This window comes from Martes martes, assembly GCF_963455335.1.
Source record: "Martes martes genome assembly, chromosome: 9".
Lineage (NCBI taxonomy): Eukaryota > Metazoa > Chordata > Mammalia > Carnivora > Mustelidae > Martes > Martes martes.
The window spans coordinates 118,194,692-118,217,362 of record NC_137896.1 but is presented as its reverse complement, the minus strand read 5'-3'; the positions used below and the strand labels follow the sequence as shown (position 1 = coordinate 118,217,362).

General features: G+C 49.0%; 1 protein-coding gene across 1 annotated transcript in view; it reads right to left on the bottom strand.

The window, feature by feature from the left end:
- The window catches only part of DPYSL5 (dihydropyrimidinase like 5), a gene marked incomplete at its 5' end in the record, with an annotated part of 52,835 nt that overhangs the window by 9,561 nt on the left and 20,603 nt on the right, over positions 1-22,671 (bottom strand). The window contains 9 exons of the mRNA XM_080814390.1: positions 147-354; positions 2,232-2,374; positions 3,996-4,137; positions 8,738-8,894; positions 9,831-9,906; positions 11,644-11,688; positions 13,200-13,268; positions 14,106-14,285; positions 16,396-16,554. Of these exons, the coding sequence (XP_080670516.1) occupies positions 147-354; positions 2,232-2,374; positions 3,996-4,137; positions 8,738-8,894; positions 9,831-9,906; positions 11,644-11,688; positions 13,200-13,268; positions 14,106-14,285; positions 16,396-16,554 (1,179 nt within the window). The remainder of the gene's footprint in view (positions 1-146; positions 355-2,231; positions 2,375-3,995; positions 4,138-8,737; positions 8,895-9,830; positions 9,907-11,643; positions 11,689-13,199; positions 13,269-14,105; positions 14,286-16,395; positions 16,555-22,671) is intronic.

Sequence of the window (22,671 nt, the reverse complement as noted above, 5' to 3'; positions counted from 1 at the left end):
GTTCCCAAGTTGACCATTCCAGGCACTCGGACCCAGTGGGAGAAGAGAGCAAGAACATCTCTGAGATTTAATACAGTCATTACAGAATTCCCCAACAGGGGGCTACTACCTTGTCCCATACCCTTCTTCTCCTTCCCTCATCTTACCTTTTCTCTCTGGACTAGCTTCTTGTAGACAGTGTCCGGGAAGGACCTCAGGGGATAGAACTTGCCAGTGCCCTCCGCACACATGAAGACACCGTTCTCGTACACGACTCGCCCCCGGCTGATGGTGACCAGGGGGACGCCATGGCAGCGCATGTTCTCATACAGGTTGAAGTCTCCTCCCTGCACCTGGGTGCTGGCTGAGATGGTCCTGGGGGAGAGGCAGCGGTGGGAGAGAAAATTCTTGAGAAGAGGTAAAGAGGTCTCGGCTCAGTGGGAGGGGGGGATGCTCAGTGGGAAGGAATAACCCCCAAAGCTGGTGGTTGCAGGCTGAATTGTATTACCCCCCAAATTTATATGCGGAAGTCCTCACCCCCAGTCTCTGAATGTGCCTGCATTTACAGACATGGCTCTAAAAGAGCTAATTAAAGTAAAATGAGGTCATACGGGTGGACCCTAAACCAATCTGATTGATGTCTTTATAAGAAGAAATTCAGACAGCAGACATGGACACTCAGAGCAACGACCATATGAAGACAGAAGGGAAAGACAGTCATTTACAACCGAAGGGGAGGGGCCTTAGATGAAACCAACTCTCCTGAACCCTGCGGACACCTTGATCTTGGACTTCTAGCCTCCAGAACTGTGAGAATATAAATTTTTGGTGTGTGAGCCACCATCCCCCACAGGCTGTGAAAGGGTTAGGAGAGTCCCAGGAAATTAATCAACTGGGCTAAACTCTAGCATTGTTTTGTTTTTGTTTTTAGATTTATCTATTTTTGAAAGAGAAGGAGAGCGAGAGCATGAGCAGGAGGGGAAGGGGGAGAGGGAGAGAGAATTCAAGCAAACTCTGTGCTGAGCATGGAGCCCAACGCGGGGCTCAATCTCACGACCCTGAGATCACAACCTGAGCTGAAACCAAGAGTCTGACACTTAACCGACTGTGCCACTCAGGCGCCCCTAAACTCTAGGGATTTTTCTGCCAATAGCGATCAATGACAGCCACACCTCTACAGCAGCAGGGACCTGCCCCTGGCGTCAGGATGCAGAACATGGCTTCTCGAATGCTCTTTGGAGAAGAGAGTGTGGGTATCCTGGCACCAGGGACGGTGGTGGTACACAGGGTGGACCTTCTTTTCAATTTGACTTTTTATTTTCAGAATTCCATTCAATGTTTGCCTGTCTTGCTCACTTCTGGCTTGCGCCCCTGGCAAAGTGCCTGGCAAAAAGGGGCACTTAAAAATCTGTTGACTGATTGAATGAAATTTAATATGAAAAAACAGTTTCCATCTCCCCTGCCTGGATCTCTGAGTAAAAACCACGCTCTGTATCCTGCGGCATGGTGACTCCCGACACACTTCGTATAATCACTCGGCTCGTGGTCACTAGTGTGTGGCTGTCGAGCACCGTGCTCTCTGGAGTACCCAACACCCTCCCAGAGGGAAGCAGGGGGCGGGTGGGAGAGCCCGGAACGTCAGGGTATCTGTCCCATTCAGCTGCTTCTTAGCTCTGTTATGTGGGGAGGCCGCTACTCTCTGGTCTTAGTTTCTTCAATAGGAAAATAGAAATAAAAACTCCAGCACGAGTGTTTCTTGGGGATGGATATCAAATGAGCTCATTGACGTGAAGACGCTTTGAAACGCCATGAAGAGCTGGACCCATAGGGAGGCTCTGTAGCCGGTCTTAAGACTGTCTTGTTCGGGGCTCCTGGGGGGCTCAGTTGGTCAATCGTCTGACTCTTGATTTTGGCTCTGGTCAGGATCTCAGGGTCGTGAGATCAAGCCCTGCGTGGGGCTCTGCGCCGTGTGGGGAGTCTAAGATCTTCTCTCTCCTTCTCCCTCTGCCCCTCCCCGCTTGCTCCCTTCCTCTCTCTCTCTCTCACAAAAAAAAGATGGTCTTGTTCATTGCCACATTTCTAGTGCCCAGACCACGGGAGGTCCTTAAATAGTTGTTGAACAGAGCCACACCTCAGGGGTGGACTTCTCTATGCTAGACGCAGGTAAAGACAAGAAGCTTGCAGAGTTTGGTAACATAAGTTCCTTCAAACCCCATATCCCTCCAGGGCTGGAAGCTAGCAGCGGGTTTTACTTTGTGGCTTCGGGGTCCCACACCACCACGTCAGCATCGGCTCCGGGGATGATGCGGCCTTTGCGGGGATACAGGTTGAGAAGCTTCGCTGCATTGGAACTGGTAACGGCCACAAAACGGTTCTCGTCCATCTTTCCACCAACCTGAAACATTGCAGAAGTGCCAAGTCAACCCAACACTGCATGTGCCTCAAAGCCCCGGTCACCCTTGCCTCTGGCCGGTGGACTTTTAGTGGGTCAGAACAATGGAACCAAGAAGGACAATGATGTGGGCACCATGGCAGACGAGCCAGCTTAGTCGGCTCAGTCCCCTTGCTCACTCCTCGCTCCTTCATCCAACAACAACGGTGAGTGGGCCCTTTGCAAAAGGCTATCTAACCCGGTGGAAACCGACCTCCTGTTATACAACCAGCTCTACTCATGGGCTCACTACAGAGGGGTCGGTAGCCTCCCTTCCCCCATGAAGGGACATATATTCTGTTTTCTCCAAAAACATCTTCCTCCCTCAGCCACCAGTGAGAGCACCGTGGATTCCCTTCAAGAGGGATTCCTTGGCCACTCTTGCATCCCCCTGAGCTGGTGGCCTCATCTTGAGAAGGTCAAATGTCCTTCGGCTCCTACTTTGCCATAGCTACTCTGTGATAGGTCAAGACCAAAAATACTTATCCTTCACGGGGAGAACAGGTGGTATTTAAATGAAGTCCTAGTCCCTATCTTTTCTGAAAAACAATTAGGCAAAATATATGAAGAGCCTTAAAAATGTTCATATCCTTTGGGCCAGAAATTTGCTTCTAGGAACCTATCCTAAGGAAATAATTAGAAATGCTGACAATATATATACTTATGAACAAAGAAATTCTCTGCAGCATTCTTTGGGAGTGCAAAGATTTTTAACAGCTCGAAGTTCCAAACCTCAGAGAAGGATGAACAAATGTGGTACTTCCATCAAAGGAGATGTTATTTAGCTATTCAAAAAGATGTTTTATTATTTATTCATTTTTAAAGATTTTATTTTTTTATTTGACAGAGAAAGATCACAAGTAGGCAGAGAGGCAGGCAGAGAAAGAGAGAGGGGGAAGCAGGCTCCCCGCTGAGCAGAGAGCCTGATGCAGGGCTCAATCCCAGGACCCTGCGATCATGACCTGAATGAAAGCAGAGGCTTAACCCACTGAGCCACCCAGGTGCCCCTCAAAAAGATGTTCTAAAAAGAATTTTTACTGGGGTGCCTGGGTGGCTCAGTGGGTTAAAGCCTCTGCCTTCGGCTCGGGTCATGATCCCAGGGTCCTGGGATCGAGCCCCGCATCGGGCTCTCTGCTCAGCGCGGGGAGCCTGCTTCCTCCTCTCTCTCTGCCTGCCTCTCTGCCTACTTGTGATCTCTGTCTGTCAATTAAATAAATAAAATCTTTAAAAAAAAAAGAATTTTTACTGATATAGGCAAATACTCTAGACTGTTACATAAAAAGAAAATAAACCCAGTTATTAAAATAATATGTAGCACACACATAGAACTGGGAAGAAATATATCAAAATATTAATCATTTAATTTCTCAGTATGGAATTATGGGGATTTTCCTCCCTAATTCTTTTCTGTATTTTCCAAATTTCTAGAATAGGCTGTACTACCTTTCTGTTTGGGGGAGTGGGTGGTGGGTGGGAAGACCTTTTTGGTTTTGTTTTTGAATGAAACAGGGAGCCATTGATGCAGCCCTCCATAGAGCAAAAACTCTTGCTAGGACTGTAGCGGAGACGGGTCCCCAGAACATACCACTCCTCTCTCCCAGATGACACTCATGCGGTCTTGCACGCCACTCACTCCATGCGGGATCTTGGTGAAGTCCTCCTTGCCCATAGCTTTCTGTTTTGTAGTGAAAGGCCGGTGATCTGATGCCACAATGTTCAGAGTATCACTGGAGAGAGAGAAGGATGTGACCGCTAAGGGAGGGAGGCTAGGGTCCCAGACGGTGGGGACAGATGCAGGGGAAAAGCCTTTCTCTGGGACCCAGGCCAAGCTGATCTCTGAAGTATGATCTCAAACAAGTTACTTAATCTGTGTGAACCTCAGTTGACTCATCTGCAGAATGGGAATATGGGTAGAGTGTGACACCGACTGTCAGCGTCACAGGAGACACGGAGGATAGCTTTTGGGACATTATCTTTTAAGAGTGAAGACTGCAGGTGAAGAAAGACTGAACTTAGCATTTTGCTCATGTGAGGCCCAGATGCCAGCCTCCTCTCATCACCTTCCTCAACCCCTACCAGTCCCTGCTGGTGACAAGCCTGTGCTGGCCAAAACATTTACAGGTTCAATGCTCAGCTTTGCTAAACAACTTGCAGCCGTCGCCTTTCTTGGATGTGGGGCTCTCACGGCACTGAAGGGGAAAGGAGGGAGAAGACAGAAGAGAAGTCTGCCTTCATCAACCAGTCACGATGCACAAATCAACCCGTTCATCACCCCTGCCCTTCATGAGCATCAGAGGGTTACTGAGGCTGGCCTCCATGCGAGGCTGTAGGAGGCTACGGTGTGGTGGGGCTCTTTGGGGCTTCTGGGCTCACTAGGAACTCAGGGCAGAGACTCTGGATGGTGAGACGCCAGACTCTGCCAAGTGAGGGTGGCAGAGCTGGGCCACATTCTAAGATCTCTGCAGGTGAGAGCTCAGAGGTGGTGAGGGGCGGAGGGGGAAGGGTGCCCATGTTGCCCAGGCTGGGGCAGCCTCAGGAAGAAACACTGTTGGAGGGCAGGTAGGGTTCGAGCTGGAGGACAGAAGTCATGTGAGAGAGGGGGACAGCCGCTGGGACCACACAGCAGGAGCCCTGAGAATCTAGTTTATTTGTAGTAGGTGATAAAGCCTGGGGAGTACCTGACGGCTGCCTGCGTCAGAAGGGGGACCTGGGAGCAGAAGGCATTCTCTGGCTTGGTGACCAGATCTGTAAGGTCCTCAGATGACTCGGGGTCAGGCAGCACAAGGGGCACTGGGCTGCACACTGAGCCCTGGCAGGGCTCATCAGTCACAGCTGTTGCCAAATGACTACTGTCCTTGGCCAGATCCCCAGTGAGATGACTTAGCTCTTCCTGAGTCAAAGCTCCTGCTCTGGGCCTCCTCAGAGCCTGAGGGAGGGACTCCCCACACAGTGGATGCTTTGTTCTAGGGCCCTGGGGCTGCCCACATTCCCTGGGCCTGCAGAACCCAACAGTTTCACCTTCTCCTCAGGGGCCTTCCAGACACCCAGGCAGGGATCGGATCAGAAGAGGGGACTGTTAGGGTCACCAGCAGAGGGTTAGGGACCTCAACTCCCATCTTTAACCAGGTCTTACTGAGTACCCACTTCAAAAAAGACTCCTACACAAGTAGGTGCCCCTGGGGCAGGTGTGAATGAATGTGGTCACATTCCAGAAGGGCTTTTTTTTTTTTTTTTTTTAAATATTTCTTCTGTATTTATTTGAGAGAGCAGAGGTTGGGGGAGAAGGGGCAGAAGGAGAGGGAGAAGCAGGCTCCCCGCTGAGCAGGGAGTCTGAGGACACAGGGCTCCATCCCAGGGCCCTGGGATCATGACTTGAGGTGAAGGCAGACTGAGCCACCCGGGCGCCCCCTCCAGAAAGGCTTTTGAGGTCCCCTAAGTGTCTAGGAGATATGACACACCCAACCATAAAGTTTAAAACATGACTGGCTTTGTGAAGTCCTTTAAAATTTTCCATATTCAAATGAAAAAAAACCCCCCTTCTGGCCCCTTTAAGAAATTAGATTTTGCACAGAGAACAAACTGGTGGTTGCCAGAAGGGAGGGGGGTGGCCGGATGGGCACAATGGGTGAAGGGGAGGGGGAGGTATAGGCTTCCAGTTCTGGAATGAGTAAGTCACCGGGAGGAAAGGCACAGCACAGGGGGTCTAGTCCGTGGCACTGCAACAGTGTTGCAGGGTGACAGATCATAGCTACACCTGTGAGCCCAGCGTAACCCACAGAGCGGTCGACTCACTGTGACACGCCCCAAAGTAATGTCACATCCTGTGTCAACTACACTTCAATAAAAAAAAAAAGAAAAAAAAGAAAAGAAATTAGATTTTAAATAAAGGATAAATCCTTCCACCCATAGATTGTGCCTTTTACCCTGACATATAAGAAATCATATCCTAAAGCAGATCATGAGGAAGCCACATGGATTCTCTTATAGGAATATGAATAATCGGTGTCTGCATTTCCAATCAAGTATTCTGTATAATGTCAGTTAGCACCAGCAATGCATCCTAAAGACAAAAAGTAACCATAAATTCCTGCAAATCACTGAAATGTTAAAACAATGCTCCAAATTCTATAAAATTGCACATTTTTACAATATGTGCTGATTTTAAAAAAGCATTCAAACTACTCTCATAATAGTTCACATGAAATTACAATTCGACTTGAGTGAAATTTACATAATTGAAATTAAAAATAGGCTAGACATAAAAACTTAAATTATTCGATTAATAATACTCTTTTACTCCCATCCTATTTGAATTTGGGTGCGTGGGGGCAATTAACCACCTTTCTGATCCTTCAGTAAAATTGCCTGTGGCAAGCAGAGGTGTTTCAAAAGATTCTTTGACCTTGGAACTGGGCCCGCAGTATTAGAGTGGGCCCTTGATACTTGTTTGTTTTTGTTGTGTTGATAATGATGAAAAGGAGGCTGGTTTTTCCCAATGAAAAGCTTTTTTTTTTTAAAAACTAGGCTCTACACCCAGTGTGGAGTCCAATGCGGGGCTTGAACTCATGACTCTGAGATCAAGAGTAGGACACTTAACTGACTGAACCACCCAGGCGCCCCTGAAAAGCATTTTTAGAAGTATGAGCTAATCTGGCATTTCTCCTCCCTTGTGCTCCCTACTTTATCAGGGATGGAAAATAATCACTGTACAGTGCTGAGCATAGACTGCCCCTCCAGGGGCCTCCTTCCCCCTGAGACCTTATCGACTGTACCCCACGCACATCTTTAAGGTGTTATTAACACAGCAGGATGTTGAGTGGGAATTTTCCAATTGTTGGCAACCAGGATGGAAAAGTAAGGATGTGGATAAAATAAGGGCCCCATTATCTAAAGACAGTCACCTTTGGTCGGGGCTGGCCATGTCCCTCAATCATCTCCACCATCACCCTAGAAGAGAAGGGGCTTATCACCCCCTGCCCCAGCCCCACCACCACCAGGTGTATAAAACCGGAGGACAACAGGCAGGGAGACTGAGGTATTACAGAATGGAGAGTCTGTCATCTTTCCTTCCTCCTTCTTTTCATGGTTTGAGTGGGCTTCCCTACTCTCTCTCCTAAGAGTCAAGGAGGGCACATCTCAACAGTGTCACCCACGGAGAACAGAGGCGATCGCAGTGGGTCTTTGCCTGGGAGGTGGATTAGTGGACCTGCCCTGAGCCTCTGGGTCAGGAGAACCCGTGGGATGGGGACAGCCTTCCCTCCCGCCATGGAGAGTGGCAAAGCTGGGTGAGCTTTCGCTGGGCCCCAGACACTGTAGAAGGTGGCCAGGCTTAAGCAGACTTCCAGGGTCCCAGTCTGCAGAGACACCGCTAGCTCTGGAAGCTGGAAAGGTGCAGGAGAAAGATGTTAGGCTGGACTCCATCTCCCGGAGCAGGGGATTGTTGGAGGAGGGCACAAGAGAGCCCACACTGGGCATATGCCCTGCCCAGGGAGGGCGCCAAAGGCCAGTCACTTTCTGCCTGAGAAGCAGGAGTACAGGCTGGTGCTTGGGAACGGAGACGAATCCCCAACCCGAACTGGGCGTGGGGAAGGAAGGAGATGGACATTTAAATTAGACTGGATTTCAGTAACTAAAAGGGAGAGGAAGCAACGGACTCTACTCAAGATGTTACTAAAGGAAAGAAAGAAGCTGCAAAAAGTTTGGGATGAAACAAAAGCTTTTCGTATTTGTGTCCCTCTGAATTCAGCCTGTTGGTTAAACTTTTCCCTTTAGATTCGGATCACATGGGAAAAGGTGTTAAAAAGAGGAGCTAAAGGGGATCTGGAAGGGTAGGATGAGGGGAAGGGGGAGAGGCCACAGGGCAGAGGGAGAAGAGGAAAGAAAGGAGGGAGACACGCTGGGGAGGAGAACCACATGCACAATTAGGGGAGTGAGAAGTGAAGAACGAAGAGACAGAAAGGCCCACGTATATTGTAGGTCCTGTCAGAGGACACATCCCACAGCCCTGCCGTGGTCTTCAGCGTAAAAAGCAATGTCCCTTGAAATTCTGAATCACCTCTGTTCACACTTTTCCATATGCTCCTGCCTCTCACCTTTCAGAAACTCTCACTGCAAATCGAGCGGTCAGAGAAGCCCCAGGGGATGCCAATTATCTGACGGGCTCCGGAGAAGGTCACCAAAGCCAAGTCATCCCACGGGCACAGCAAAATTAGGTCGGGTTCAGGGCCACTAGGACATCACTATGAGGACATGTAAATTCCCGGGAAGGCGCCTATTACGAGTTAATGGTGCGCTCTGGGGCCATGGGGCGCCGCTGAAGCGCCTTACTTGGCCAGCAGGCTCATGAGGTAGGTTGAGGTGTTGGTGTCCAGTCTCAGCGGAGGCACCGTGACGTAGGCGGCCGCGTGGGACCAGTCCTGGTGGTAGTAGTGTAAGCCGGTCAGCGTGGCGTGCGCCGTGGTGGTCTCGGCCAGCACAACCTTCCCTGCAAGCAGAAAGGCCAGACCTTAAAGTAGGAAGCCACCGCCCCGAGAGACCATTGGTCTGAATGGCCCTACGTGAAGGAGCTGAAGTCAGAGAGACGAAGGGACTTGCCCAAGCTCACGAGGACGTTTGAGAGCACAGTTGGGTTTAAGGTCAGAGCGCTGCCTCTCACCAGGCTGGCTCCAGGCAAGAAGAAGAGAAGGGCGGGGGCACCGAGGGGAGGGGGGGCAGCAGTGTGCAGCGCTTGGGCTCGGCTGGACCACAGGTGCTGTGCTGCGGGGCACTGGTGGCAGGACGGAGGGGCAGCAGTGCAGGTGAGACATGCGGGGGCTCCCTCGAGAGCAGAGGCAGGATCCCGGAAGCCTGGCGGCCCTTGCACTGATTTCTACTCCCAGGTCAGTGACCATGCCTTTGTTTCTCCTGTCAGCAGGACCTCACTGGCACCCTGAGCCGGCTGAGACCACAAGCACATATAGAATCCTCCAGACGCTGCCTGGTGCTCAGCCACAGCAGACACACAGGTGCCCTGGGGCTCGTACACCGGGAGGCCAGGAGGGAAGTTGGGCTCAGATGCTGTTATCCCTCCAGGGACTTCCCAAGCATCCCCTGAAAATCCTGGAACTGGTCCAGGATTTTATGTCGGTTACCAAGGCAACCGCTAGTAAAACCCAAGAGGCCAAAAAAGACAGCAATTAATGAGTTGCCTGAAAACTTGGAAAATTTGACCAGACCCAGGGGAGGTGACAGACACTTCCGTAAAGCTGTTACGCAAACAAAGGTGCAGAGGAAAATACTGGTTCTAAGGCACCAAACCGATGCCAGAGCGGAGCGCTTCCAAGGGTGCCAGGAGAGAACAGCGCATACACTGGGCTGGCAGCCCTGCAGGGCAGCAATCCCTCCACACATGCGCACTGTCCATTCCGGCCCCAGGACTCACCTTGCATCTTAGCAGCTGCGATAACATCACCGGCCGAGATGCTGGACACGTTGACCAGATAGATCGGGCAGTGAGTCTAGATAAGGAAACCCAGCGGGAAGGAGAGCGCATCAATCCCGTGAACCAGCCAAACACGAGCCCGATCCCCGCCACACCAGCGCTGGCCCCAGCACCTCCCCCTGCACCACTCAGCCCCACTCTCAGGGTGAGGGTCTTCCACGGGGAACATGGGGCTGGCGGCCAGGGCCGGAGTGTGTGAAGCGGGGAGGAGGCAGGGAGCACCCAGCCTCAGAGCCTGTGGGAATATCGGGGTAAGACGTCAGCTGAAATCAAGAGATTTATAACCTAAAACGAGGGACTGTTTTCTGTTCACGAGTGTGATGACCTAAAACAGTCGTGGATTATACTCTGTATCGAAAATGACAAAGCCTGGGTGAGGGCTGCTTTATCAGTAGACGGAAGGCATCCTGGACAAGAAACAGAATACAGGAGGTTCACGGCTCAGAGTCTATGTCAGACAGGACTGGCCTTGCAAACAGACACCTGGACTATAGTCGATGGGCTTCTCCTCCACGGAGTTGGACTACAAAGGTTCACGGCTTTGCCTCTCTGGGCCTATGTTTGAGCTAAAAAATAGGAAGCCGGCCTTGTGTTGTTCAGATCTCTCCTCACTCTGGAGTAAGTTTCCATCAGGAAGTAATTAATATCATAAGTATCATTATGTCAGTAAAACAATGTCCCAGACTTGCAAACTGCTAACGGGAGACCTTTCCCAAATGTTTTTCTGATTCTCTGAGAGGACAGAGAGCTTAGGACTGGGCCTGATTTGTCATGTGCCTGGCACAACTTTACTGTTTAATTCTGAGACGCGCTGGACCTGCAGCCTGTCTGCTTTCCCTGGTGTTCCTAACACCACCCCCCAGGTTTACACCCTCAGAGGCAGTCCACGTCTTTCCAGAGGAGAGGTTCTGGGGCACGAGTGCCCTCTAGAACCAGCGGTGGGCTTTTTAAAACAGATGGCTGGGTATCACCCGCCATTTCTGATTCCATAGTTCTGCGTGGGCCTGAGAATCTGCATTTCTAAACTTCTAACAAATGCTCGTGCTGCTGGTCCAGGCATCGCACTTAGAAAACGGCCGCGCTAGAGGCAACGGTTCAGATTCGCTGAGCAAATCGAACTCTTTACCGATCGTTTAGAAGGAGAAAGAACCTTGGTCTAGTGCTCTGTGGTTTATAAAGTGCCTTTCCTTCTCTGCCTCCTTTCAGCCTCAAAACCGTGCAGTGAGCAGTGCCATTACCACTCCAATTCTAGATAACAGAAGAGCGGATCAGAGCGGTTGAGTGACTTGCATATGCTGAGCTTGTATTTGGTCAAGGCCTCACATGCCTTGCTCGGTTCCCACCACCACACTGCACCTGCACCCCCAGACCCTGAGCGATACCAAGGAAAACTTCTAAGGGGTCCAGAGGCGGAGGTTTAAGCAAACACCTACCGAGTTTCTCTACAGGAAGCGGAGTTCAATTGCAGGGAGGCTCTGTGGCCCCCGGACCCACCTGACTCCCGTGGGGCGCCATTTCCACCTGAGCAGTGGAGGCAGGCTCAAGCTCAAGGTGGGGAACAGAGAGCCGGCAGCAAAGATCCCGCCAGGTCTGTGGGAATACCAACATTCACCCAGCAGACGGTTCTGGGGTCCTGCGAGTCAGGCATGGGGTTGGCAGCCAGGGCAGAAGGGGACCCTGCCGTGTAGACAGAAGATCTGGCTTCGGACCCCGGAGTCCAGAATGGGTTGTGGGCCGGCCGGGGTCTACTTACTCTGTTTGCAATGGTGATAACTCGGTGAGTGGCTTCAGCTTCCAGCTGTTGGAAACAAAGGACAGAAAGAAAACAAGCTTCACCTTCTCTCCCAAGCAAGCCCACATCTGCTCAAGAGCCCACTCTGTAGAGAATGCTGGAATATCCAACACAGAGCCGGAAGGGCTAGGGGCTGCCTCCCAGGAGCACCGAGCTCCAACCACTCTGCTCCCCAAGAGAATCTGAGCACTTAGGACGCCAGGCATAGCCTCGCTGGATGCTCCTCAGGCCTTAAAGAAAAGGCAACAAAACAAAAGCTAATGGAAACCTAGAGTCCCATCTCTCTGTGTTTTCTGGTGCAGTCTCTCCACAGCCACCTCAGCACGGTAGCGAAGGAACGATACTCACTAACATCAAACTGGAAATGACCCAGACCAGGATTTCTGAACCTCGGCACTGTGGACATTCTGAGGTAATTCTTCGCAGTGGGGGCTGCTGGGCACTGTAGGGTCCTGAAGCAGCCTCTGTCACCTCCACCCACGAGATGACAGCAGCACCACCCCGACGTGGGACAACGAAAAACATCGCTAGATGTTGCCGAAGTTCTTCCGGAGAGCAAAATCTCCCTTGGTGTGGAGCCTTTCACTGCTAGACGATGATGGTGACGACTCACGCTATTAATATCGTCCAGTCAAAGCCTTGCCCTTGCCCTCCTATAACTGACAAAGCCCAGTCCTGTGCCCACCCGCCCACTCTTGTTCTCACAGGCACGCTCAGGGCCTTGTCTATCTGATGGCAGAGCCCTCGCATCCTGTCTCCGGTTCCTCGTCCCTCATGGACATGCAGCCACCACTCTGCACTGAAGGCTTTGAAGAAACGGAAATAGCTTTCTCCTCACAAATGGTGGAGGATGTCTGAATAGGGTCACAGGACAAGAAGGCGTTATTTGTCCAATGTAGTCCCTCCAGAGCAGAATTCTCTAGCAGGGAGGGGGACTACCGGGGATGCGTGTAGACGCCATGCAACGCTGAGCAAGGATAGAACCACAGGGCAAGGGTGGCATGGCCTTTCATCACTGTCACCAGGGGTCACAGGGTAGTAAAGGGCGGAGAGCGGAGACATGGGTGTGCCTCCGGTTTCTGGTGGGAAGGGTCCAAAATTTTCCTCAGATGCTGAAAGGGATCTCGTTCCGAAAATGCTTAATCACTGACATACAGTCCAGAATTTCTTCTAACACCTGAAGGCCCTTTCACTCTGCCTCCCCGTCCCCCCGGCCCCCCGTTAAAATTCTAGGGAAAGCAATTCCCACTATTCTCACATTGTCTCCCTCGGATCCCTGAAATCAGAATCAAATCGGGTGGGTCTGGTTCCTCCCAAATTGTCTTTCCCAAGGAAGCTCTAGGCCGTGTTGGCTCCAGCAGTGAGGAGGCCGTTCCCTGAAAAGCTTCCAGATGAGAATTTCACCCATGGAGAAAGCGATAATATACAACTTCGATTTACTGATGTCTCTTCTATCCTAAAGATCCTGTGAATCCATAGTAAAGAAGCGAACAAGAGGCAGGGAAAGTTTTCCTCACCTCTTCTGGGCGGCTGATCTCGATTCCTTCTGGGCCTGTGATACCCAAATCTAGCGCTTCCTTGGCACCCTGAATAAAAGACAGAAATTTGAGAGAACCATGCAGATACAAGCAAATCACAAACCCCAGGGACACTAAAATATGCTGGACACAGTCCATCCCAGTAGGCTTGCTACTTTTTTCACTTCTGCAGTATTCTCCCCAAAGAAGGCAAAATCAGCACAGGGCTCCCTTGCAATAGGGCTCTCTCGAGCCTCACTTCATAAGGACTGGACATATTTTTTCCTCTTAAAATTATAGTTCTGTAACTAGCCAAGAGGCTTGGGACAGCCAAGACAATTGGTCTGAAAGTCTGAAAGTCAGAATTGCCCCCACTCAAAGTCTAGTCCAATCTCTAGCTTCCAGAAACACCTAGATGAAGCCTTCCCAAATATCCTATTTAATTTCCAGGAGTGCAAAGGGGCTCATCTGTCAGTGAGGAAATCGCTAATAATATCTCGGCTCCTCTGGTGGGGTGTGTGTGTGGGGGGGTAACAGGAAAGCAGAGCTGACTCTCATTTATTCTGATGTCAAATCTCATTAAAAATATTTCTTAGAGGTGCTCCAAATTCTGTCGCTGTAATGGAATTTAAATATCCTATCATTAGGACTAAGACATCATTATCTAAGACTCAGAAACCATTTTGGACTGTAAAGAGATTTTTGTTTCACAGATAGTAGACAAGTTTGGATTTTCTGACTAAGGTTTGTCATCTGGGGTGTCAATATATCACACTTCCTTTTATAACTTATTTTATCTGAACAAAATCGTGGGATGGGTGATGGGGGTGGGTGGGGGATCCCCCCGAGAACTGTCTGTACGGGTGCCCCAGCCTCCCCCCCCACCAATATTCTCTATCGCCTTGCCTCGGCCACGAGCTCCCCATTCTCAGCATGGACTCGGGGGATTGCTCCAATGTCCTTGCAAGCGTGCAACACCTGGTACAGCTCACTGTCCCGAAGCATATACAAGTCTTTGTAGGTCATGAACATCTGGAAAGAGTTGACACCCTTCTCCCTTACCAGTGTCTCCATTTCTGCTTTCACCTGGAGGACAAAATGCAAAGGCAATGCCATGTGAGTACAGATGTTTGAGAGGCTTGCTGGTGGGTGCTGGCCGAGGATGGAGGGGATGTGGGCCGGTCGGCAGAGTGACCATATGACCACCCGCCACCTTGCAGAATCTCACTTTCCCATAGGCTGCTGGGAGGTCACGTGAGCAAACGGAGGCAGAAGTACTTGGAAAACTGTCAAGCGTGACACAAATATAGGCTATATTGTTACCATCCAGGTGTGTTTCTGCTACCCTAGAGGTTTGTCCTGTGTTTCTGACTCCAAGTCAGCCTTCTCGGTAAAAGCATTAACAGCTTTTACTCCCACGGCTTGTGCCCCCTGCTTCCCTAACGAAAGTGGCATTACAGAGAAGGCACAATAATGCTAAAAATCCTGAGCGCCGGGGCGCCTGGCTGGCTCAGTCAGTGGAGCACGTGGCTCTTGCTGTTGGGGTTGTGGGTTTGAGCCCCGGGTTGGGCATGGAGATTACCTAAAAATAAAATTTAAGATAAAATAAAATAAAATAAAATAAAAAATCCTGAGGCCCTGGGGAAAATCCAAATTAGGAATATGAACAAAGCTATATGAATAAGGAGTTTCATCCCAACATTATTTATATCAGGAGAAAATGGAAGCAACATTGGTCTGACAATAGGAAAATAAATTGAAGTTTATCTCCACGAAGACCATGTAGCCAAATCAAAAATCTTCTCACTTAAATGAAAGAGTTACTATGTCAAAAGCACTTATGAAAAAAAGACTGGAAGGAAATAAGCTAAAACAGTGGCTGTGTTGGGGGTGGTGGTGACCAGATAATGGGCTTCTTTCTTACTTTTAAAATCCACAGTGAGAAAGAAATGATTTGATACTAACAAAAAAGAATTTGAGAAGTGTGGAGGTCCCCACAACCTCCAGGGACCTAGAGATGGCTGGCCTGGCCTCAGTGTGGCTGAGAATTGGAATGGACGCTCTATTCCAGGCCAACTCCTGTGGGAGGGGAGAGAGAGAGGCTCGGGGTAGGGTCGTCCATCCACAAGGGTGTCCAACACAAAACCCCCACTTGTGGTGATGGCTGGCTGACCTTCAGGGTGGTCTGCACCTTTGCCCAAGAGCAGGAGGGAGGGTTCCATGGTTTGAGGCTTGGGGGGCTCCGAGGCCTCTCCTGAGGGCCAGGTCAGAAATAACGGAGGAGACTGGGTGACCCCCATGCTCCCAGCTAAAACCCAAGGGCAGAAGTGCAGGGGGCTTTTAATTCCATCTGAGAAGGGAGTCAGGCCCTTTAGGCCAGGCTCTATAGCTGAAGAACTTTGTAAAATGTCTTAATGTTGGTTGTTTTGTTTTGTTTTGCTTTAGAATAGACTCCATGCCCAATGCGGAGTCTGATCTCACGGCCTTGAGATCAAGAGCTGCATGCTCCTCCGACGGGGCCAGCCTGGCGCCCCAATGCTTGTTCATTTTCATGACTCCAGGGCACCCACGCGAGTACTGGCACACGGTGGTTAATACGGAATTGATGAAAGAACGAACACCCAGCCTGCTTCCCTGGGGTAATAAGCACTAAAACTCCAGAAACAAGCAAAATCTGAAGGCTTATTTATGTTTTTAGGAAGAGCCAGGAGGTGGGAATCCCGGACCTGGGGCAGGGGGAGGATGGGAAAGCCATGAGTGAGGGCCAGCCTCTGAGCTCTCAGGATGGGGGCTGGGCCCCCAGAGGGAAGAAGGGACCCTGTCCATTTGTTCCAGGCAGCACCGAGTCAAGACAGCAAACTCTGTTCTGTTCTGAGCCCGCAGGGCCCTGCTGTCCCTTCCATTGTGAAAACTACATGACCCTTGGAGCCTGACTCTTGCCAACCCCACTACTCAGGGCTCCCCACACCTCTGCCTTAGGCCCTCTCTGTCTGCTGGAAAACTGCCCCCTTTAAATTAAGCAGAACAAGCCTTCTCATCCCCTTGTGGAATCATGTGTTTTTTTTTCTTTTAGCATTTTGGGGGGGCTAGGATAGCATGTGATGGGGGGGTATCCTTAAACCTAGCTGACTACGACCAAATGGCCCCTCTGCCTCAAAGAGCATTCATTTGGGGGGATTCCAGCCAGCCCCGTTACCTTGGGTGCCCACCAGGTGATCCCCACGTGCAGGGCGTAGTCACAGCAGACCTTGGGGTCGGCCAGACCCCGGCACTTCTCGTACGCCTCCACTAGGGAGGTCTCCTTATCGGGCAGGACGTGGCCAATGACCATGGTGGTGCCTCCAACGAGGGCCGCCTGTGGGGGACAGGAAGAGCAGTCTTGTCACATCCCTTCCCATAGCCGAGTCCCCGATGCAGGGAGACATTGGGTAGACATTCGGGCCAACCACAGACCCTATCAAGCAACAGGCTGTGAATCCTCAGTGCAGCAACACACAGGAAGCTGGAAGGAGCTGGACACGCAGGGATCGGTGGGTAACTCATCACCACTGCGGATCTAGCGCCCGAACCTGCTTCTTCCTCGTCTGGGGTTGTGGTTCGGCGCTTTGGAAAAACCACTTGGTGTAACCTGAGCCCGAGGCTAACCTCTCCTTTCCAAAGAGCAGAGTCCCTCCACCCCCAACGATTCTGGCCAACCTGAATCTATAGATGACACAACCAAATGTTTCATGTCATATGTCTATTTATAATGTTTATTTAGTCGCCGGACGTATTTAAATCCTACTGAAGGGAAGCTTAATTTGGATATATCATTTTGTTTTATTCTCTCATATTTCATGAAACAATCTTGTTGTTTATTGTTTATTGTTGTTTATTGTTTATTTATTCAAAATATTTTTCATTTATTTAATAGAGAGTGCAAGCAGCGGGGAGGGGCAGAGGAAGAAACAGACTCCCCCATTGAACAGGAAGCCCCACGTGGGACTCGATCCCAGGACGCCGGATCATGACCTGAGCCGAAGGCTGACACTTAACCGACTGAGCCACCCAGGTGTCCTTCATAAAACAATTTTATCCAAAGTTTTCATATGCGCCTTCCACATGGGGTTTTGTCTTCAGTTTTTCCAAGCACACTGAGTTCATTTCCATTTCTCTTGTTTGAGATAAGGCAGTTTCTAGGTCCCTGCATGATTTATCAATGAAAAATTACTCTATTCACAACCTCCACAAGGTACCACTTAAAGAGAAATCTTTAAAAAGCCTCACTTGTAATAATAATAATAATAATTTTAAAAAGCATACCTCCAGAAATAATTACTAAGTCTGTATTAAAGACCCACCTTCCCCACATATGCTTTTATGAAAAACCAATTTGGTCGGATGACCTGCACAAGCTTCCAGAACTAGCGCTGATCAAAGGCTGTTCCAGGCTAATGTGTTGTTCCCAAACAAAACTTCATCAAAATAGAATAATTAAGAGAGGGTTCCACCACTCTGTGAGTGCTCTGATAGAAGATGACCCTCTCTTTCCAATGAGTAAAAGTTTGGACAAAACCCGTCCTTCTATTTGGGCCCAAATTTGAGCCCCCACTCTCCACCTCCCAGCTGGATAACCTCAGTCACATTACTTAACCTCCCTGAGATGCTTTACCTATACTAGCTACTATAATACCTATTTAACCTCTCTAAGCTTTACCTAAATTGGCTTCCTTGCCAGGTAGTTGGGAAAATCAAGTGAAACATCTCAAATAAAATGGACTGAGTGAAGTCCGTCCTAATGTGTGCTTAACTATCCAGACTTTGACCATCTATCTCCATTTTCTGTAGGGGAGAAAAACAGGACAATGAAATTGTCTTAATGATTTCATGCTTCTCTAGTCAGTCAAATTCTTGATCACAAATCAGAAACATTGCGGGGGAACGGGGAACTGAAAAAAATAATTAGTTCAGTGGCCAAACAACAATTAAAATGAAAACTCTTGCAACACAGACTTCCCACGCTGACCCTGGCTGGGCCAGGGAGACAACTCACGTTTTGAAAAGTCAGGGGTCCCACTTTTTGCACGGCTTAAAGCAACCAATAGAGGGCGGTAGTTTTGCGGTACACAAAGGGGGAACAGGGATTGGGGGGGCAGGGAAATGAGAGAAGGGGAAGAGCAGCAGATTGTAGCTTTACTAGCTGGCTTCTATTTGTGATCCAGCTGGGTCTGCCAGGCTGATTCACCCTTACGGCAGCTGGTTGTACTCTATTCTGCCCTGAAATGCATTTCTTGCCTTTACACGTGGACATGGGGTTTGTCGAATATTGGGATTTCATATACTAAATTATTTTATTTTATACACTTAATTATCTTATTGGTTCTAGGTTCCTTTCCTTTGCACTTCCCCCAGTATGTCTGTGGCCTTGAATAGAAAAAGGGGTACCTGGAAACAGCACAGTCTGATTAGAGAGCCAAGACTCTTCCTAAGATCTGTGGGTCCCACACCAAGAGTAGAAAAGGAGGTCCATGTGCTGAACCTCTAAACAGTTAAAAGTTACAGATCAAGCTGTTACGCGGAATACATTCTATCCTCCTACTACTCTGACAAATATACAGCCGAGAAGGCCAGGTCTGAATTTAGAGCTCTTGGGAGTCCTTGTAGCTCTGAGCTACACTGTAGGGGATGCTGGCCTTTAGCCTTTGCACCTACCTGCAGCTCACACCCGTGACCTTGGGTTCATCCTGCAGCCTGTGGGTCGAAGGTCTGCTCACTCCCTGCAAAATGCTGCCCTTGGACCAGGCATGCATACACTGGTAGTCTGGCCCCCAGGAGGACCGAGTCAAGCTTGGTCCTGGAAGTGCTCAGGACCATTCGTTAGGGAATCCCAGAGACCCTGAGTCTAGAAGAGGCCAGTGGGCTCTGGGCATACACAGCCCCTCTTGCCTGAGTCTAAGGACAGTAACTGAAGGGTTCTGGTAGGTGTCTCTGGACGGTGGTGCTGACTTTCCCACTTACTGGCTGGAATCCTGGGCCAGCTGTGTGCCCGCGCTGCACCTCACCTCGTGGGGGCCCAGAGACGATCTGGGGGCAATGGTGTGAGAGCATCTGCAAGCTGGGAAGGGGCACATAAATATCTGGACTAATTATTTCTGCTAAAACCTCCGGTCTGAAAACACGAGTTTAACAGGATCAGCAAATACTCCCCCAGCTGCAGGCTCAGGAGTCCGGCCCAGATGCTGGATGTACCAGGATGTACGAGCACTTGTTTCCTCCCAGGCAAGACAGACACAGAGCTGGCTTTGAAAATATGTACAGTTCCAACCCACGGGATGAACGCCCACAAGCTCCGATTCCTGGGAGTGTGGTGTCACAGATGTGACAGACCTTTTTACTGTCATCCCACACAAAACAGCCTTGTAGAAATCAACAGAGAGCACGACTCACTCCTGTTCCTGAGCCTTTCAAAGGGATTATGTTTATGAATATGGGGCTGTGTGACTGCCGAACGTTCCTGGTTTGAGGCAAAAAATGGTGTTGGTTAAGCAAGCTGTGGATGATGCTTAATGGAAGTCAACAGAAATGACGTTCATGGAGTCTAAGTCATAACATGGAAAAAGGGTGATACTATAATGAGCTAAAAAGGCAGAATTCAATATGTGTACCCAAGATGCTGAGAAGTATGTTTAAACACACAGGCACCCACACAAGGAAAAACATGGGAGGAAATAGACCAAAACATTAACAAGGACTGTTTTTGAGTGATGAGAGTCTGAGTTACTTATTTTTTCCAGTTTTCTGAAATCTACTTAATAGATTATATTACGTTAGTTATAATATCTTTTTTAAAACATAAATTTGGGGGAAGCTAAAAATTATTTAAAATTTAGTTAACCATGTGGGGCGCCTGGGTGGCTCACTCATTTAGGTGTCCAACTCTTGGTTTCAACTCAGGTCATGATCTTCCGGGCCTGGGATCAAGCCCCATGGGGCTCCCTGCTCAGTGGAGAGTCTGCTTGAGATTCTCTTTCTTCCTCTCCCTCTGTCCTTTCCCAACTCCCCTCCAAGCTCTCTCCCTCTCAAATAAATAAATCCTTAAAAAAATTTAGTTAACCATGCTTCTGTGTTCAAAATACGTTCTTCTAAAATTACAAAACATTTCAAATATACAGTAAAAGTTTAGAAAATAATACAACACATAGGCATGAGCCTGCTAGTTAAACATAACAGATTTAACACTTTTTGCTGTTTTTAAAAAAACATTAAACAAATGGACTATGAGCAATCCATCCAAAGCCCTCCATCCCTCTCCCCTGAGGTTGATGTAAATTGCTCCCATCTATGTTTTTATGCTTTAGACTATGTTTGTTTTGTGAATTTAAAAAATTTACACCAATGGCATTGGACTGTCCGCACCTTTTTGCAACTTGCTTTTTAAAAACTCAACATCTTTAAGATCTATTTCATTCCCTTCAATGAATGGTATGAATACTCCTCCAGGGCGGTATTCAATTCTGAGTTCACGGACATTTACAACGCTTGAGTATTTCTGCTCACACGGGAACAGTCCCCAGGGTCAGGGCGGATGTTACCCGGAAGTGGTGGTGTAGCTTCGCGGCGCATGCGCACCTCCAATTCTACTGGCCTGGTCCAGGGACCAGCCCTCTCACCGCGGTGTCCTGGGGCCTCGTGGCTGACCAAAACTGCACATTTACCTACACCAGTCCTTGAGTTTTTACCTAAACTGCTCTCCAGCCAAGCAGCTCTACCGAGTCTGTGACAAATGTTTTTATTGTGAATGTGGGACTTCACATCTCTCACTGTTAAGTTAATATGGATATTGGGACCATTTGTTTAACCGACAGACACAGCATCATGATACACATTTGGCAGGAGAGGAAACATAACTTGAGTATTTCACAGGGTTACCGTGATGTTATTTTTAATTTTTAAAAAATGTTTTAATTATTTTTATTTATTTACTTGAGAGTGAGCATGAGCACGGGGGAGGGGCAGGGACAGAGGAAGCTGCAGACTCCCCGCTGAGCAAGGAGCCCCACGTGGGGCTTGATCCCAGGACCCCAAAATCACAACCTGAGCTCAAGGCAGCCACTTAACCAACTGAGCCACCCAGGCGCTGCCGTGATTTCTTTTCGACATTTGTGATAGTCTGTGGGGTAAATCTGGAGTTATTTGATGCTCAATAATGTCAATTCCATTTGTTTCCTAATAAAACCCAATATACTTAATGGTAATCCATTTTATGACCCACTTTCCAGGCATACACTGGGCTAGAGCTTGTACTGAAACTCGAACTAAACCTGATAGAAATGTCCTCTTTATGCTTCAGAAGTTCATCAGATGACTACGGGGCACACAGAGTCTCCATGTGGACCAGATCCATGCTCAGAGAGTTGGAAAGAAATTTCAGAAAAAATACGATTCATTTGCTGGCATCACGGCGTTGGAGAGAACAGTGTATTGGCCCTTCTTGCCTCTCCCAGGACAAAGCTCTTTGGAGAGTCACTCTCTTACTGTCTTCTGCATTGCTGCAACTCGAATCATGTTTTTCTGGGATCCCAGTAGCTATGTTTTTTTTTTTTTTTTTATTTTCCAATTCCACACTCCTCCCTGTCCCCACCCCATAATCTTTCCCCCAAAGAAGGAGGTTGTTCCAAGGCTGAACCAATAGGTCAAGGCACAACCTTTGTGCTCTGCTGTTGAGAAGGTAGTTGGGGCCAGAGGTAATCTGTGGGGTTTTCACTGAGGAAGGGTGAAGGGCTTCCAGGAGAGTATCGAATGTTCTACACAGTGGTAGAAAAGGGGGTTTGTTTTCAGGGAGGTGACTGGAATCAGAAAACGAGGATCTACTACTGCCTAGACTATAAGATCAAGGGCAACACAGTCTTTGAGGGAATGCTCCAGCACGGAGAGTCAAATAACAAGTATTTGGATGTGTGTTGTTGACTAGTGAGCACGATGCACACATTTCTACATTTCCTGATGCAGCTGGAAAAGGCAGCATCGGTTCAGCTAGATCTGCTTCTCTTGGAATTGCTGAACCAGTTCTTTTTCTTTGCACATTAAAATGATCATCTATCTTTTACTCACAATCTCCCAAAGCACAAGAGAAAAAAAAAATCACTAGCTCGGTGGTTTCTCTCTTGCTCTGAGTAACTTCCTTCACCATCAGGAATCTGTTGGGGGCTTACAGGTCCCTGGAAGGACAGCTCTTAAGCACCATGTCTTGGGACTTGAGAAACTCTCCAAAAGAAGGACCTGAGCGTTTTGTCAAGTGAGATGACACGTGTACGTACGGTCCTTAGAACGATGGCCAGCACTCAGTCCAAACCTTTCGTGGCCTAAGCGGTCCCACAGTGCCTTGCATGTAGAGAGGCTCTCTGCTTGGTATTTAAATTTTTGATGTCATCATCTTAAAATTCTTCCTAATGTTAGAACAAGGAGTCCCACATTTTTATTAGCTACACTCGCC